Source organism: Talpa europaea (genome assembly GCF_964194135.1).
Source record: "Talpa europaea genome assembly, chromosome: 1".
Classification (NCBI taxonomy): Eukaryota; Metazoa; Chordata; class Mammalia; order Eulipotyphla; family Talpidae; genus Talpa; species Talpa europaea.
In genome coordinates, this window is record NC_140073.1 from 154,584,092 (window position 1) to 154,603,355 (window position 19,264).

The 19,264-nt window shown below is 49.3% G+C and overlaps 1 protein-coding gene across 1 annotated transcript in view; it reads left to right on the plus strand.

The window, feature by feature from the left end:
* EFHD1 (EF-hand domain family member D1) overlaps positions 1–10,872 on the plus strand; it is a gene marked incomplete at both ends in the record, with an annotated part of 30,784 nt that extends 19,912 nt beyond the window's left edge. The window contains 2 exons of the mRNA XM_084253197.1: positions 4,137–4,271; positions 10,738–10,872. Coding sequence (XP_084109323.1) covers positions 4,137–4,271; positions 10,738–10,872 — 270 coding nt within the window. The remainder of the gene's footprint in view (positions 1–4,136; positions 4,272–10,737) is intronic.
* Positions 10,873–19,264: the final 8,392 nt, after the last annotated feature.

The window sequence follows — 19,264 nt, forward strand, 5'->3', positions numbered from 1 at the left end:
AGCAGAACAGGCAGATCTACTGAAATCCAATGCTGAGGGGAGCAGCAGTCGAGACAGGAATTGTCTACTGTGCCATGTGGGTCAGTTTTCCCTAGCCAGGGATCGAACTCAGCCCTTACCAGTGATAGCGCTGAGACTTAACCCCAGGCCACCAGGGAGACCCCAAAGGGTTTCTTTATTCCAGAGTCCACACCAGTCCCAGGAGAAGGCCTCTGATCTGCCCTCGTGGGGATACACGCCCACTTCCTAGACCAACCCTTGCATCAGGATACTGTGATTGGGTAGGAGCAGGTCACATGCTCAGGGTCCCTTGGACAGCAGCAGCCCCACCCTCATCACTGGGACTGGGTTGCCAGGCAGATGAAAGTGCTCCCTTCTGCACTTCCTTCCCCACAACCCGGCACTTAGTAGGTGCCTGGTGATTGTTTTCTCTTCCCTTTTCCCCCCTTTGGATTAATTCCATCCAAGCAAGTCACGGCAAATAAATATTTTTTGATGTGTGGGGCATGTCACTATCAAGCACTATTTTGCTCTTTCTCCCCAATGGGCAAAGGAATGGATCTTTCTTGAAAAACACTTCTAATTAGGAAAATAACACATATACTGGGGGCATTTTAGAAATTGGCCTACTTGGAACCAATATAAATGAAATTGTAACACAGCATTTCACGACCAGAGAACAGTGCTGATGGTGTAAAAAGTAGGGACAAAAGCAGGTCACCAAAGAGCGTTTATGGCTTCTGCGTGTTTGTGTTCGTGACGTTGCGAGGGTGGACCAGATGGCAGTAGTCCTGTCTCCAGGCTCCAGTGCTGGAGACTCAGGCCCCAGGTGTCCTCACCTCATCCCCTTTGGAGCAGACAGCAGAACCTTAATGTTGTCTCCTCCTTTTCTTGTAGTCCTCACTAATTCATTACTTCTGCCTCAAAGCAGGCCAGACCTGCGGTGGCTTTTATAAAGGTTGGACACCAGTCAGTGCTGGGAACTGTGGGTCCCTCTGTCTCTTCCACAGTACCCTCCCAGCGGGGATCCCTGCACACCCTGGGTTGCCCACCTGCCTGGTCAGGGGTGACTGGATCATGGATGGACCCTGGCCAGACTAAGTCAGTAGGATTCTGTAGCCCGAGAATTTGCAATTGGGCTAAAGTCCTGCGAATTGGCCCTGCAGGTGGCTTCTGGGAGTGTAACACAGTGTGGGGTGGCTAGTGCCCACCCTGTAGCCCAGACACAGGCACTGGCGACTCTGGCCTCCACCAGACAGTGTTCTCTCTCCCAGCCCCAGGCCTCTTCTAGGCTGCTGCATTTTGCTGGGAAGGCGGCGGGGGGGTTGAGACTTCCTCGTAACAGAACGAAGACCTTCTTTTGGCTTAACCCAACATACAGCGCTGTTTCTGCCACTTGCACTGGATCCAGACCTCTGACTCAGGGCCGGCGCTTCCCCTCCGCTCAGAGGCACCGAATGAAGTTCCCCACATTTCTCCGAGCACTGGGTAGCTTGTCTCTGCAACTGCCTCTGAGCTCCATGGGTGCTCGCTCTGTGTCTTTGTTTTCTGCTCCCCCACCCTTTGTTCATAGTCACAACTAGGACACTTTCCAATTCTCCACAACATACCAGTCTTTGTGGACTATAAATAGGAAGACAAACAAGGCTGGGCAGTTAGAGAAATTGTCATTCAGAGCTTGGTGATTGTAATAAAATTTGGTGGGAATGTCTGGCATGCTCTGTGGAAGGCTGGACATTTTCAGGTTGAGCTGGATTGTTTTTTTTTTTCATTTTTTTAAAAAAGATTTATTTATTTATGCATACAAGAACTGGGGTACAGGCCGAGGTGTGGGGGGTGAGAGGATTCACTGAGACAGAGTGGGGAGCAGAGCAGCCAGATTGACAGAAATCCACTGCTGAGGGGAGCAGCGGGGAGACAGGAGAGGTCTGCTGCGCCATGTGGGTAGCTCCCTGGCCGGGGATGGAACTCGTGCTTCAGTGGCTGCGGGTAACTTCACAGTGCTGAGCTTAACCCCTTGAACCACCAGGGAGGCCCTGTTTTCCTTTTTAACTGGCCAGGGTTGGGGATCCCTGCAGGGGTGACAGGGCCGCTGTGGGTCACCTGCAGAGCTGGCTGAATGAGTGTGAAAACTCACTGGCCAGGATCTGCGTGGGGGAAAGCCCCCCCTGTAACCCCAAGCATGGTCACCCACCCCTGGTCATTTGGTCATCATTCAACTGGGGACAGCACCCCATCTCCCCCAAGGAGGGGCCCCCTATTCTGTGTTGGCCTTATGGAGTGGTGGGGGTGAGGGTGAGGGGCTCCTGTAACTGTTCCAAGGACCGGTTTGGTCCTGATGACTGGGATTTCCCGCCTCTCCAATTATGGCTCATATTTGGAGATCTGAGTCTTTGCTTCTTCGGTCTCTTCCCAGAGACCCCCACCACGACGGGCCCTCCACCCCTTGGCCTTGACCCTGTTCCTGGCGCCTCACCTCCTTCCAGTCACTCCTTACCCAAGACTTCTTTGGAGCCTGTGTTCTGGCTCCACTCTCTGCAGCAAACTTGGTCTTTGCCGGCCTCTAGTGAGAGACTCTGAGGCTGCAGGCGGGTCCACGTGGCTTCCCAGCCCAGCCCCGCTGACCACAGGGGCCTCTGCACGGTTACTAGTCCTGCGGTGTGTGGCGCACCCCTTGCTTCCTGTTGGGCAGCACCCACAGTGGAGTTAGGACCCCGAAGCAAGAATGACAAAGAAACCTTTATTAGGGAGGCTTTGTGGGGGGGGTGGGGGGGTGGAGCTGGAGACTGACTAGAAGGAAACTCATTTCCTGTCAGAGGTGAAGAGTTTGGCTGATAAAGTCTCCCGGGTTGGAATTTGGAAATTCTGTTGGAAAATGTGGAAGTTTTTCCAAATTGAAAATTGGGAAAGTTGGTATTGGGAGCTCTCTGGGGAAAAAACAGTGACGTCGTTTTCCAGCTCCCTCAAGGCAAGGTTCTGCGCCCCGGGGCAGCCAGCTGGCAGAGGAGAGGGTCCAAGGAACTCCCTGACCGCTGGGGCCTCCTGGAACCTTCGGGAAGACTCTTCCTGCGTTGACCTGGGGGGTGTCCCTGCAGATTCTTGCCAAGTACAAAGATAATTTATTTGTCAGCCAACTTCTATCACTGAACAAATATACTTTAAAGAAGAGAAGTAAAAGATCATGAATTGCCTTAAGGGAGAGAGGCAGGGAGATGGGGAACTTGCCTTTTCAAGTACTTACTTCTTCATTCAAAATGTTATTTTTATTTAAAAACATTTAAATAATGAAGATAAGTAAATAAAATATTATTCCACGGTGGCCTTAGTCCAGGCTGGAGGAAGATGGATTATACAATAAACAAAGTGGGAATTACTAACTAACCATTTGACAGAAAATAAGGTTAATGATAAACTTCACATGATAGATCAGAATAAATTTCAGAGATTAAATATTTACATGTGAAAAAAAGGAGTCAGAAGAGCAGGAGACAAAAACATGGTGATTGTTTCTGTAACCTTGGCGGGGAGGAAGTTTTCTAAGCATAAGGCAAAAAAAGAATCGATTTTTGAAGTCAAATATCACCAGAAATAAAATTAAAAGGCAGGTGGCTGTGCTAAAGTATTTGAAGTAACCAGGTTCGATAGAGATCTCTTAGAAAATACTGAGAAAGGGATACGTGGAAAATAAGGAAGATCTCAGAAATATGAGAAATCTAAAATCAGTTCATTTAAAAAAACCAGTAATACAGATCTGTTAGATTATTTTTATTCATGGCTTTAAAAAACAGGATGTTGTCAATTTTCAGCTTTTATAGGTAGCTTCTTGAACTATCATGTAAACGTTTCCAAGGGGTACAAGTGGCATTAATGGTCCGAGGGAGGGAAATTTGCTTTTGGTCCACATTTCACCAAGTCCCCTTCCAAAAGTTTGATTGATTGACACTCCCAACCCCTGGAGTGAGGGCGCCCAGTTCCCTGCATCCTGTGAAGAGTGGTATGTTTTCATTGCTGAGTGTGAAAGGGAACCGATTTGTCCCCCCACCCACATACGCACCCCATTTTAGGGGTTTGGCAAGAGGGGACTGCTGCTCACCCCCGTGACCCTGGCCCTGATGCTAGCCCACCCTTCTCTGCAGTTCCTGCTCATATTCCACAAGGCTGCCGCAGGGGAGCTGCAGGAGGACAGTGGTCTGATGGCGCTGGCAAAGCTGTCCGAGATCAATGTTGCCCTGGAGGGCGTCAAGGGTGCCAAGGACTTCTTTGAAGCCAAGGTAGGTGCCCCCCTGTGATGGGAGCTTTCCTCTGCCCACCTGTGATGGAAGCTCCCAGTCAGGGGCTATGGAGGGAACTCCCCTAGGACAGCAGAACAGCAATAGCTCAAGAGACACACGTCGTGCACAATACCTAGGAGTGAGGGTGTATGTGTGAGCGATCTGAAAATGAAAAACAAAACGGAAAATGACAAATGGTAAATGCAATTGGGCTGGTTTCAGATTCAGCAGATTTACTGGTATGATGCTCTCAGATCAACTCTCTTTCCTCCCCAAGCTACTGTTCAGTTGCTTGAATAGTTAATTACCTCCATGTTTGCATCTCAATACCCGTATGTAAACAAGGGGATAACGGGGCAGGGAGGAATCTGGTATTTGCTCCATTCACAGGGTTGGGAGTTGGGAGCAACCTCCACAGTCCCGGCATCCTTCTGGGTGCTTCCATTCCTTGTTCTTCCAGTCACTAATCATGTATCTGGTGTGTGCCAGTGCCCAGCCCTGGCTGGACACTGCCCTTTTCATCTGCTGAAAGAGATCAAGAAAGTTCTCCAGATCCCAGAGATGTGTGGCTCAGGGGGCCAGGCTGCCTGGGTTTATCTTGCCTATTTCACTCACCCCGTTTACTGTCTCTGCCTCAGTTTCCTCATCTGTATGATGGGGACGATTGTCGGATTGCTGTGAAGGTTAGAGGAGTTCCTGTGGGCCGAGTGCTTTGCAATGCCTGGCTCACAGATACGGGCTGTCGGGCTCCCTGCCGCTGCGCCAGGAGCTGGCCTCGTGAGACTTGTTGGCTTATCCCAGAGGTTTGTTCAGAGACCAAATGTCCACGTTGTCACATCCCAGCCTGCTCAGGCCCCTAAGCAGGACTCTCGTCCACTTCTCTGTGGTGCGGCTTGGAGACACATCCCGCGCCCACTGTGAATTGCAGCGGCCCCCTTGTGCCTGATTCCTGAGGCGTCTGGCCTGATTCCTGAGGCATCTGAGGGCTTCAGGGACAGGCCAGTTCACAAAATTTTATTATTGTTCTTTTCATCTTTTCTACTGAGAGCTTTTTCTGAGGGCTTCATGGCACCGTTCACCCAAGCCCCAGGGCCCAATCCTGACATCGGTTGGGCCTTTCTCAAGGCAGAGCGATGCTTCCGCCCAACTGCAGCAGCGCCAGGCTCCTCACGAGACCTGGGGAAGCCGCTCCTTTGCAAGGGGGTGTCAGATACAACTTTGGCCTCCCCAGGGCACGCTCGCCTCCAGCGAGGAGAGCCAACTCAGCCTGGCAGAGAGGCGCGTCCTCGCGTTCATCCCGTGAATCCACACTTGCAAATCTGCATGTCCTGGCAGGTGCCCAGACCCGAGCCCCCGCACAGTGAGCAGGACACTTCCTCCCCGTGCCCGAGCCGGGCTCTTGGACATCTGCGGGAAGGCCTCTCCAGACGGCTCAGCAGGCCCGTGCTCTGCCTCCCCTCCCACTGTGTGCATTTCTTCCAACAGTCTTGCCTCCTCAATCTAGCCCTCCTTGCCTGCTGTTTCTTCTCCAGCGACGCCCCTCTAAGGCGGCTTCCTAGAAAACTCTACTCATTCTTTAAGACCCCTTGAAAGTGTTGCCTCCTCTTGGCTCCTTCCCGAGTCTCCCAGGGGCCAAAGCCCATCCCTTTCTGAATGAAGCCTGTTATCACCGATCTGCCCCAGGCTCGCTGGCTCCGGCAATCTTGGTAAGGGGACCACTTGGCTCAGCTTTCTGGAAAGCAGCTGAGGCTGGCTGTCACCATTTCATATCCTTCTGCCGTGGAAGCTACGTCTAGGATTTTATCCCTGATGAAGTACAGGCCAGCGCGCTAGACCTGCAGACGCGGCATTGTGGGTAGTAGAGAAAATCTGGAAACATCAAACCCCCATCTCCAGGAACGGAGTCCACACGGCCGCAGCTGTGGAAGCGGATGTGTGTGGACTGATGTCCAGACGGACCCAGCAGGCAGCGTGTTTCAGGTCCCATTTTGTTGCATGTTAAATACTGCCGGGATAATTCCATGCCAACGTATTAGTACAGGCAGGGGTGAGGGACTTTTTTTTTAAACATATTTTTGTAATGTTTTATAACATGCATGCATTTTTTTTTTTATAAGCAGTAGAAAAGATGAAAAGAACAACAATAAAATTTTGTGAACTGGCTGTGTTTATGGTCTGCCTCCTCACCCAGACTCAAAGGCAGAGTGGGTGTTTATCTTGGTAATTACATGCCTGCTGGATAATGGCCCTCCATAAACGTTTGCATGAATGACGAATGGAGGGCATCATCACTCAAATTTGGGAGAGGGCCATAAAGGAGCTGACATTTGTGACAGATGTTCAGAGATGAATGAGGAGTCACCTTGTAATCAAGGGAGGGAGGCGCTCCCATCGTGGGAACAGCCGGAGGAAGCCTCGAGGCACAGAGGTTAAGGATGTCCACTGTCCTCACTGGACGCCATTGGGCAGAGTGCTCTGAGCTCCCCTGAGGTCAGGCCTTCTCCAGCCTGCTGACTCCTGCACCCCTTGTGGACCAGCCCCAGGCCCCATCCAGATGGAACCTGGGGTTTCTCGGGGTGGGGGGCCGGAAACGTGGAGCTGAGCCAGCTGTGCAGGTTTCCCATCGCACAGCCTTCTTGGAACGCACAGCTGGAGGCCTCATGCCCTTGGGGGTGTTGAGCAGGGCCTTGGGGTGGCCAGGGACAGACTTGCCTGGGAGAGGCTGAACTCAGACAGGCATCCTCAGATGTCTGGAGAATTGCAGGTTAAGCGAGGATAGAGCCCATGGGGCTGGGGAGCAAGTGGGATGAATCCGGAACTCTTGGTGCTTGAGACCACGTGATGGGGAGGTGGGGTGCAAAACCGGAGAAGGTGGCAGAGCTGTGTGGAGGGAGTTGACAGTCTTTTAAAAAATCAAGACAGGAATCCCCTCCCCCCAAGTGTGGGAATGGTTTGAAGAGAAAAGGTATAAACTGGGTTTTATTATTTTTTTTTCAGATTTATTTTTCTTTATGCATGCAAGAGCTGCGGTACAGGCCAGAGGTGGGGGGAGGGTGAGAGGATTCACCAGAGACAGAGCGGGGAACAGAACAGGCAGACTGAGGAAATACACTGCTGAGGGGAGCAGCGGGGAGACCGAAGAGGTCTGCTGCGCCATGTGGGTAAGCTCTCTGGCCGGGGATTGAACTCATGCTGCAGTGGCTGGTGATTGCTTGATAGCACTGAGAGTTAACCCCCTGCGCCACCAGGGAGGCCCATAAACTGGGTTTTAGTGTATAACTAGTACTACTACATCCCTCCACTTGAAAGGCAGTTTTGGGGCCATGTAGTTTCCACCCCCAGTTTCCACTCACGTCCTGTTGGACAGAACACACCGCCCCCAGCTGCACGGGAGGCTCCAGCATGGCTGTTTTGCTAGGAACCCACATGCCCACCTGTGATTCTGCCACCTGGGAAGACGAGGAGCCTAGAGACCGAGGGTCACGCTAATCTCTTCTGCGAGAGGACGGTGCTGGGCTGGCCACGGGCAAGGCTGAGATGTTATTACCCAATCGGGTTCTCTCTCCCGGAGCCCAAGGGTGGGGCAGTCCCCCCTAGACTCTTGGACCACATGTGGGAGAGCCCCTCCAGGAAGACAGAAGGGAGGCGTGGAGCACACCCAGGAGCCATCGCCACAAAAGAGACGGTAGAGCCCGAGAATTAGAAGAGAAGGACCTGTGGGGGGATAATGGTGGCCGGACTGTGAGGAGGAGGTAACCAGAAATACAAGGAAACGCTGGAGGAAATGCTAGTTTGGAAGCTGAGAGCAATTTCAAGAAGAGATTACATCAGACAAGGCCAGAACAATGGCCTTGGGCCCGTCGAGTGGGCCAAGTGGAGAGTGTTGAGAGGAGGCTTGCTGTGGAGGGCAGATTACAACAGGACAAGGTGCGGGGGCTCCCTGGTGGCATAGGGGGTGAGTCTCAGCGCTATCACACTACTGGGGCTGCGGCTTGAGTGGCCTGGGTTCCGTACTGGCCAGGGAGCTCACCCACATGGCGCAGGGGTTAAAGTCTCAGCACTTATTAAGCAATCACCAGCCACTGCAGCACGAGTTCGATCCCTGGCCAGGCAGCTACCCACACGGCACAGCAGACCTCTCCTGTCTCCCTGCTGCTCGCCTCAGCAGTGCTTTCAGTTGTCTGCCTGTTCTGCTCCCTCCTCTGTCTCTGGTAATCCTCTCACCCCCAACACCTCTGGCCTGCACCCCAGCTCTTTTATGCATAAATAAAGAAATAAACCTTTTTGAAAAATCTCATGATGGCTGCTTTTCTGTCTAGAAAGTTGGCAGAGGAGACCCAGACTAGGGGTGGGGGGTGGTATCTTGGGGTCAGAGAAGAAGTTTTTGGTTTATTTTTCATGATGATGTTGGTGCGTTAGGTGATGTTGGTGCATTTAGATGATGTTGGTGTGTTTTCAGTCACCGGGAAATAGTGAAGGGAAAGAAAGAGTGGGCTGATGGGAGGGACGATGACCCCAGCTGCAGGAGTTTCAGGGCCCTGCTCCCTCTGTCCTGGGCAAGACAGCTGGGTGCATGGTGGTGAACAAACACAGGGTGTGGAAGGGGGGGGCAGACCCCCTGCTGAGCACGAGCCGTTCATGTCTTATCTGACGTTCACATGACACTGGGGGCGGGAGACACTGTCTCACTTGGCAGGCGAGGAAGTTGAGGCTGAAACCCTGGTTCGTTGGTAAATGTCAGGCAGTTGACTCTCTGAATTGATGTGAAGGATAAGTGGCGCAATTTACAAATAATAATACAAATATTGGGCTGTCAGAAAAGTCATGATGCATTTTTTTCTATGTTTTTCATAGCAAAAATGTGTCATGGTTTTTCTGACAACCCACTGTTATGTAGATGGCAGACTCCCTGTCACCTACGGGGTCTCAGAAGAATGACTCCTTGGTTTTGCCGGGCTCTTGTGTCTGTAGCCAGCCTTTGGTGGCAACTGAGAAAAAGAATAGAACTCCAGTACGAATGTTGGTTGATATCTTGTTGGAGTCTGGAAGCGAAAGTGAAGACATATGTCAGAAGTTTGCTCACTTCTCAATGACGTGAGCAAATACTTTGCTGAATTTGATAACAGTTTTTAAATATTGGAACAACATTCCCTCATTTTTTGTGGAGCAATGCATAGGGTGAAAGCTATAAACATTACACATTTTAAGATTTAATTTGCATTTTTAAAAAGATGTGTTTATTTATGCAAATTAGAACTGGGGTGTAGGCCAGAGGTGTGGGGGAGAGAGGATTCACCAGAGTCAGAGTGGGGAACAGAACAGGCAGACTGACTGAAGTACACTGCTGAGGGGAGCAGTGGGTGAAACAGGAGAGGCCGCTGAGCCATGTGGTGTAACACTCCCACCAGAGTTACATTCAAGCTGTTTTTTAGACAATGAGTGGAAATATGGTGAATCATAAAGACAGTTATAAGTAGAAAGTTATCAAATCTGCCCAGCCCACACTCTGCCCCTCACAGAGCTAAGTGCTGTGGCATTAAGGGATCCATTTCTCAATGTTGTACCATGTTACAAAAAATCTATTAAACCGACTGACAATGATTGTATCACATTCATTCTCTGAAGCTATGATTCTCCTAACAAAACCAAATGAAAACAATGCATCCTGAAAAAAATCAATTTCATGAATATAACAGTAAGGATCTGAGAACATTAAGAAATGGAATGGAATAATGACATTTGAAATTAATATTAAGGTTGTAAGGGTAATATTTTTTAAGATTTATTTATCCATACAAGAATTGGGGTACAGGCCAGAGGTGTGGGGGGTGAGAGGACCCACCAGAGACAGAGTGGGGAACAGAACAGGTGGCTTGACTAAATGCTGTGTTTAACCCCTCGTGTTTGACCCCTTGTGCCACGAGGGATGCCCAGAAAATAAGATTTTAAAAAAATGGCACCATATCCTATTCACTACACCAACAAAAACATCAGATTTGGAAGCAAATTTGGATAGATTGAGAGAAAGCTGAATATTTTAGTGGGCCACATAAAAACAGTGTTGACTCTAGGGAAGATGTATATGGCCGCAGGTAGAGGGATGCAACCACACTCATCCTAGCAGGGAGCTCATTTGTCTCCCCCACCCCCCAGAACTAAACACTATTATCATGAAAGTAAGGGCAGAACTACAGTGGGTAACAGGGGGATGTTAAACAGTATCCTGATACGGGAATGAAGATAGGAGCAGGCAGGGGTGGGGACAAAGCATCCTTGCTGTTCTGAAGCAAACTTCGGGAGAAGCAGATGACTGGAGGAGTGTTTGTTGGGGGGCCCTCTCCCCAGCAGGACCAGGGCCCATGTTGTATGGCTGGACACATCCGAGAGTTTGATTTGATGCACTTCTTCATGTCCATGCTGCTCTCCCCTCCCTCACGCTGGGTCTGTTTTGTCCTTTTCTCTGCAGGTCCGAGCTTTGGCCTCTGCCAGTAAGTTTGAAGCCGAGTTAAAAGCTGAGCAAGAAGAGCGGAAACAAGAGGAGGAGAAGAGGAGGGTCCGCCAGGCCGCCTTCCGGGAACTGAAGGCCACGTTCAGTGCATAGGCAGATGCCCTTGACCTCTGTCCACAGCTGTGCCTCACAGATGCTCTCCCCGCCCCCTGGGAAACTGGTTGGGCATCCTCACCACACTGCCCCCCCCCCCCCCAGCCAGCCTCCACACCTCTGCCCAGTGCAAAGTCCTCAACCTCGTGGTGGTAACTCTCTTCCCAGGGTCCTGGGATGAGTCAGCTGCCTGCCGGCTCCTGCTGCCTCCCTCCAAACTTCTCTGTAGCCAGAAAGTGCCTTTACTTGGCCTTTGCTTTTTTTAATGTCCCTCTACCACTCTACCTCGAAGAGTGGTCGGCTGTGTTAATTTGTACAGATCCTCCTCTGGCCGTCTTCGGAGCAGGCCTAGTCCTGGAGGACTAGGATTCATGGTGCCTGTTTCCTTGGGTAACTGGTGTCTGGACTGCTCCCTCCCGTCTGCTTTCCATCAAACCACCTGTTCTCACTGGACCTGACTCTCCCACGTGCCTTTTGTTTGCTCTTCTTCCCTTTGACCTTGGGGAGGCTTGATGGGAGCCAGGTTGGGCCCCAACCTGTCTCCTCTCCAGCAGGGGCCATGGCACGCTGCCCAGATGACATGATAGAGAAAAGACTGGAAGTTTCAACCTGCCCATCGCCTTTCTCCTGTCCTCTTCACCCCCTCCATACATGTTTCCCAGTCCAGCCTCTTCTCGACTCCAAAACACTGTACTACTTACCTGTAAGAGTGAAAGAATAATTAGAAGTCCTAATAAGCGTCGAAACATTCCTGTTAACGCTGACTCTATGCAAATCATTTGGCAGTAGACCCTGGACGTTCCCACGTGACATATCCAGAAACTTTCAAAATCCCAAAAGTCACGACCAGCTTCATCATCTAGTCACGTCCCAGCAACTGCTCCACAGTGGAGGTGAAGATGTTCTTACCACCAGCACCAGCTTTCACGGGCTGCTCATTCTTGGGATTGCTCACAAGTACCAGGGGTTTGTTGTATTTTTAAAAATAATTTCCTAACGTCCTATTTATTACTTCTCTTTTGTAACTGCTGTCTTTACCATGAAGAAAACATGGGTGTTTCTACCTTACAGCTGTTTCTTTTTAAATAAAGCTGTGCCGATGAACTTTGCCTTCACCTCAGTGTGTTTCCAGTCTTCTTCGAATTGGGAGAGGAGAGTGTTTTCTTGGGGGCCAAGTCTAGTCCGGGTTCTGTTTGACACTGAGTCGCTGAAGTACAGTTAGAAGAGGTAACTGCAGGGTTGGTTCTCATTCCAGGGCATTCTGAGTACTGAACTCGTCTGTCCCTGTCTGTCACTGAGGATTCTGTCAGTTGCAGGTAAGATCTGTTTAAGTTCTCTGGCTTACTAGGCCCCTTGAGATGGGTGAAGGCTGACGAGCTCCCCTTCCCATGTGTAATGCCAGAGTGTTTGGGGGAACCAGGCTAAGGACCCCTGTCCTTAGAGAACACCCTTAGCTCCCTACAGAGGGTTATTCTGTTTCTGCATAAGCCAAGAGCTGCTCTCTCTGGTCATTACTTTTCCCCAGGTAGGGTCACCCTCCAACTTCCCCATCAGAGGAAGTGGACATGAAAAAGGAGTGGGGAGCCCCTGATCGTGCCAGCTGGCAATCTTGCTTCCTGGGATTTACCCAAATGAGTGGAAAATTTTATTTCACAAAATAGCTGCACGTGAATGTTAAAAGCATCGTTACTAATGGCCGAAACCTGGAAGTGGTCAAGCTGTTCTTCCATAGGTGATGGGAGAAGCACACTGGCACAGCCAGACAACGGACACGATTCATTCAATGAGGAAAGATTATTCAGCAATGAAAGAAAATGAGCTCTCAGCTCACAAAAGATTTGGAGGAGACGGAAGTGCACACGGTGGAGTGGAAGAAGCCAGTCTGAGAGGATGCCGTCTCTGCGACATTCTGGAAAAGACAAGTCTGAAGACAGAAGATCAGTGGCTGTCAGGGACTCAGAGAGGGAAGGACAGGTGGAGGACAGGGAATTTTAGGGCAGGTGACATTTATTCTGTGTGATACTACAATGGTTGATACAAGTCATTGTAGTAAAATGTAGCAGCATGTGTAAACCACAAGTGGACCCTAAAGGAAACTATGGGCTTCAGTTAATAATTATGCTTCGGCAGACCTCCCTGGTGGTGCAAGGAGTTAAGACGCAACCTATGAAGCTATCTGCAGCCACTGCAGCACGAGTTCCATCCCTGGCCAGGGAGCTACCCACGTGGTGCAGCAGACCTCTCCTGTCTCGCCACTGCTCCCCTCAGCAGTGGATTTTGGTCAATCTGCCTGTTCTGCTCCCCACTCTGTCTCTGGTGAGTCCTCTCACCCCATTGCACCTCTGGCCTAGACACCAGCTCTTGTATGCATAAATAAGTAAAATAAATCTTTAATAATAATAATAGTAATAATAATAATAATAATAATAATGTATCAATGCAGGCACGAATGTATTAATACCTCACTACATCAGAGGAAAGGGACTCGGAATCTTCTGCTAAGCTTTTCTGCAAACCTGAAACTACTCTAAAAGTCTGACAATTAAAAAAAGAAAAGAAAGAATTGGACATAGCAGTGTAATAACTCAAAACATCCTTTTGCCTCTTTGGACAACTGGCCAATATAAGCGCTAAAGTCTTTGAACTGTAAATGACAGACAATGTAACAAGAAGGGCCAAATACTGGAACACCCAGCTACAACCTGTCCCGGCTGGGAAACCCAGTCCAACAGCGGGGTCTGCTGTGCCTCTCACCAGTGTCTCTGAGGCCTTGACCTTCGCTGGCACACTCCCACGTCTCTACAGCAGCTTCTTTGCCCTCATTTTGCCCTGATTGTCCACCCTGAAGTGAGAATAAGCTTCATAAAGTGCAGGTTGTTCCTGACATCTCCCCTTCAATTGTTGCGTCCCTGCTTTTAGGATCTGCCTCCAGCTGACCTCCCCTGCTCCTCTGGATCTCCCTCCCCCCCTCTTCCTGAACTGTATACTCCAGGTAAATGCATGCAATATTCTAGCATTTTCTAGAACGTGCCACTCCTCCCGACTTTGGCACATGCTGTTTCCTCGCCCTGGACCTCCTTCCCTCCCTTCCCCTGGCAAACTGCTCCTCGGTTGTTTATGACTCCGCCTAAAGATTATCTTCAGGGAGCCTCCTTGAAGCTCCCAGGGGAGGTGAAGTGTCCCTACTCGATTGCACCCTGAGTTGTTCCCTGTTGCAGTCCTCACGGCATTATGCAGTATCCTTCCTCCTTGGCCTCTCCCTTTGGACTATGAACGCTGCCTGGCCCACAGCTATAGGGAGCAGACATCCAGCATGTGACAGGCACCCACGCCTCTGTGTTTCACAAGGACATACCAGGTTTGTTTGTTGAAGTGAACAAAAATGGAAAAGGGAGGACCACTAGCCCAAATTCAGGGAACTTTCACATCCCCTGACATGGGAGCCTGGCCTGAGGGGACTGCCCTAAAAGTACGGCTGGCAAAGACTGGGGACAGCTTTCTCCCAGGAAAAGTAAAGACCCTCTCTTGAGCAAGAGGGAATACCCACCAACTAAATAAGCAACAAACCAGTCAGTTCTGCCTTTGCCCTGGAAGCTAAGGATTTGCAGTGAGACTATAGCAGCATGTAGCAGCCTCACTGGACCTGTTTCCTCACTAGCAAAATGGGGTGAGGATGATGACGGTGATGATCTACCTGGCAGATTCTGTGCCCTGCATTTAGGAGACCGTTAAGACTGTTAAAAATTATATCAGTGTTATTTACTGTAGCTTAAAAAAAAACTCATCCCATCACTTGGGCTACAAACAATCATTAACATCTACTCTTCCACACAGTTTCTGGGGGCCGGGAATTCACCAGTGGCGAAGGGCATAGTTGTGGCTCAGGGGTCTCATGAGACAACGGTCACTCGGGGCTGCAGTCATCTGAAGACAGGGCTGGACGACCCACTTCCACGGTGAATCCCTCATGCAGTTCTCAAGTGGCTTCTGGCTGCTGGAGGCCTCAGTCACTCAACAGGGAACCCTCCATGGGGCAGCTTGAGTGTCCTCACAACATGGCAGCTGGGTTCCCACAAAGCAAGTGGTACATGAAGAGCAGATGTAAACCACATTATTTTTTCAAATGCCTAGCTTCGAAATCACACTCCGTCAGCTCCTCCTACTTGGCAAGAATGGCTGGGCGTCATCCGGAGGCTGCGGCTACTGAGTCAGCCAAGGGGCTCAGTTATCAGAGACAGAATCTAAGCCAGCTAGATTGAAGCAGAATTGATTGAAAAGACACCGAGGTGGGCACAGGACTGTGTGTGTGTGGGGGGGCGGGGGGCGGAGGGGAACAGGTTAAGAGAACAGGCAGGGAGCCAGGCAACAGGGACGGTAGCCAAAAGCATGCCTTGAGAAGCCGCTGTCATGGTGCTGTGGCCCAGGCTGACCAGAGGTTTGGGGGAGACTTCATCTTCAGGTCCTTATGTTAGGGGGAAAAGGCTGTCCCAAAGCAAATTCCATATAGGCTTTGTGGACTCCACCCCCACCCCAGGTCAAAGCCAAAGCCACTGGGAACTCTAAATCTCATCCCCACCAAAGGGAAGGTGGCTGGAACCTAAGAGTGGGGTGAAGCAGCCAGGTGGATACAAAAGGCAGACACGTGGGCTTTGGGGGGCTCTCTCCATTTTGGCTCTCCGCCAGCTCACAGCGTCCGTCCGGCCAGCTCTGGGAGTGACTTTGGGTTTCCAGGTCGTCGGATCGGGTAGGAGGCATTAAAGACTTTATTTCCCTATTTTCTCCCTGAGTTGTATATTTTCCTTATTTCTTTTTCTCTTGTAAATAAACCTTTTATTAACCCTTTTGCGTGTCTGTAGTAGAGTATTCATAAGTCCCTTTAAAGCGCGCGGGTGAGGACCCACAGCCAGGAACCCGTTTAATATCGGGTTGCTCTATAACACTTAGTCCAGAGACTGAGGCTGAGCCCAGTCATGTGCCCACATGGTGGTCGGAAGGGTTAGTGTTCATGATGTTGTCTTTTGCTAAGGGAGGTGGGCTCTGCCGCCATCAAGATTCTTTTTCTCAGGAACTCTCCTGCACTGCTGGTGGGAGTGCAAACTGGCCCAACCACTATGGAGAGCTGTGTGGAGATTTCTTGACCTACTAAACATAGAGCTTCCATAGGATCCAGCAATTCCACTCCTAGGTATTTACCCAAAGGACACAGAAACATCAATTCCAAAGGGCACCCGCACGCCTATGTTTATAGCAGCACTGTTTGCAATAGCTAAGCTTTGGAAACAACCCAAATGCCCAAAAATAGATGATGGATCAAGAAGATGGGGTCCATATACACCATGGAATATTACTCAGCATTCAAAAAAGATAAACACATGCCATTTGCAGCAACATGGATGGCGCTGGAAGGGATCATGCTCAGTGAAATAAGCCAGAAAGAAAAAGAAAAATACCGGATGGTCTCACTCATAGCAGGAATCTAGAAAACCTAAATAAGGGGTCAGGAAAAAGACTAATTAATACAAAGTAAAAATCAAAATCAACAAGCAACTATAAACCAGAGACACACTGGGGCGGGGGAGGGGCGGGGAGAGGAAGGACTAGAGTCAAAATAAGGGGGGGGTGCAATTGTAGGGGGAATGTAACCAAAATGAAAATGCATACATTGTGCAAAGGTGAAAAAAGATGTAAGAATTATATAAAATAAAATATTTAAATAAAAAAAAAGATTCTTTTCTCCCCAAACATGGAAAAAGTATTTCCTAAGCAGAATGGTGGAAGCATGACGCTGCGGAGATGTTCATGAGATGGACCTGGGGATGGTTGGTTTTGTGTGAAATATATAAAGCCATGTATCTGGGGCCTCCCTGGTGGCCACGGGGTTAAGTCTCAGCGCTATCACCACTGTGCGATCCCTGGCCAGGGAGCTGACCCACATGGCACAGCAGATCTCTTCTGCCTCCTGCTGCTCCCCCCAGCAGTGGATTTCAGTGGATCTGCCTGTTCTGTTTCCCACTCTGGCTCTGGTGAATCCTCTCACCCCCCACCTGTGGCCTAGGCATAAATAAATAAATCTTTAAAAACAAAATAAGGCCACATCTCTGGCCATGGAGACACTGCCTGAGGTCAGCGACCACATGGGGTGCAACATCCTCATGCTCGGTGGTGCTGAGAATGAAGCAGCATAGACCTGTTGATGGAGAGACCATCTCACCCCCGCCCCTCTGGCCCATACCCAGCTCTTGTATGCATAAATAAATAAAACAAATCTTTAAAAAAAAAAAAAGAATGGCAGCTTCAGGGAACTTCCCTCTGGCAGCTCTTGCTTCAAAAGAACTGAACAAACAAGTGGAATCTCTGCTATCTCCACCATCTAGCACTGGGCTCCACCTGGTTTCTATCACATTCTACAGGTTGTGAAGGCCCGCAAGGTGCTACAGCTATTGTCGCCATCTTTACAAAACTACGGTGTGATCAACCTGTGTTCATTCCTAATCAAACTCATTTGGGGCCACACTCCTTGCTCCCCTTTCCACTCAGTGATCTATTATTCTCATTTTCTGCGTCTAGCAAATATATAATAAAACCAAAACTTGGCTATCACCCCTGACTAGAGCAGGTACTAGTTTACTATTATAAATTTCAAGCCACTATACAATGAAACATGGATGAGACAGAGTGAGTAAATGCAGAAGAGGAAAATGCCTTGCCCTGGGAAGAAGGGTTAAGGTTAGGGTTAGGGTGAGGATTCGATAATCAATAATGTATTTGAGTCTATAGCTATTCGTTGAGTGACTGCTGTGTGTGTGCCTGGATAGCGCAGTGCTGAGCGTGCAAAACTGACCAATGTAGTATGTGCAATGGCTAAAAGCATGGGATTTTATTAGCTGTCCATCATCATTCTCATCACCCTGGTTCTAGCTGTCTGGAAGCTTATAGCTCAGGGCTAAAAGTATGGCTCCCTGGTGGCACAAGGGGTAAGTCTCAGCACTGTGAAGCTAGTGGCAGCCACGGCACCATGAGTTTGATCTCCGGCCAGGGAACTGACCCACATGGCACAGCAGACCTCTCCTGCCTCACCCACTGCTCCCCTCAGCAGTGTATTTCAGTAGATCTGCCTGTTTTGCTTCCTAATCTGTCTCTGGTGAATCCTCCTACCCCCGCAATTCTGGCCTACACCCCTGCTCTTAGAGGCCTATATAAATAAAAATAAATCTTTAAAAAAAGAAAGTGCGGCTAAGGCACTCAGAAAAACAGTTTGACAGTTTTCTGATGAAGTTAACCACTTAACTACCAACCCCATTCCAAGGTGTTTACCCAAGTGAAATAGAAACACCTGCATTTGAATATTTATGGAAGATTTATTAATAATCTCCCCACACTGGAAACAACCCAAATGTCTCTAACTGGGCATCAGACAAACAAATAGTGCATACGTAGTGGATGCTGCTCAGTGATCAAAAGAAGAAAGTATTGAAGCACACAACCGTATAGTTAAATCTAAAACACATCATTCTAAATGGAAGACGCCAGTTTCAAAAGACCACATACTCTATGGTTTTTACCGGTGACTCTTGAACCATGGAGGGGTTAGGGATGCTGCCCTAACGCTATGGAAAATCCATGTATAAAGTCCCCAAAACTTTACTAGTAGCCAGAGACTTGACCAATCGCAGAAGTAGTGGATTAACATATTTTTTACTATATGTATTATATATTCTTATAGCAAACTAAAGAAAAGAAAATGTTAGTAAGGCAGTCACAAGTAGGTCACCGTAAATGTCTGCTCCCTGGTCATCTTCATGTTGAGTAAGCTGAGGAGGAGGAGGGAGAGGGTTGGAAATAATCTATATATAGTGGACCCGCATGACTCAAACCCATGTCGTTCAAGGGTCAGCTGTATTTACATGACATTATAAGGCAAAACTATCAGGCCAGCAAACAGATCAGTAGTTTCAGGGGCTGGGAGTGGGGATCAGGGCTAAGCACAAAGGGCCATTGGGGGAACTTCTATGGGTGATGGAATTATTTTGTACCTCGATTTTAGTGGTAATTACACACACCTGCGTGCATTTGTCAAAAGCGGTAGAACTGCACACTAAAATTGCTAAATTTTACTGTATGTAAATTATATTTTAATTATATATAATTACAGGCACAGGTGGTACGGGATCAGAGAGCAGGAACGACAAGCTGGTTAGGGACAGGCTCTGCAGTCAGGCTGGGCTAGGAAGTCCCGCTGAGATTTGGCGAAGGTAAGCACCCTCGGGCGTCTGGCTGATTTTCTTAGTGCTCGACAGCAGCATCACCAGGATTACAAGAGAGAAAGCATGCACAGGCACTCCTTGGCAAGAAGGCTGGTTTGGTTCCAGACCATGGAAATAAAAGTATGGCA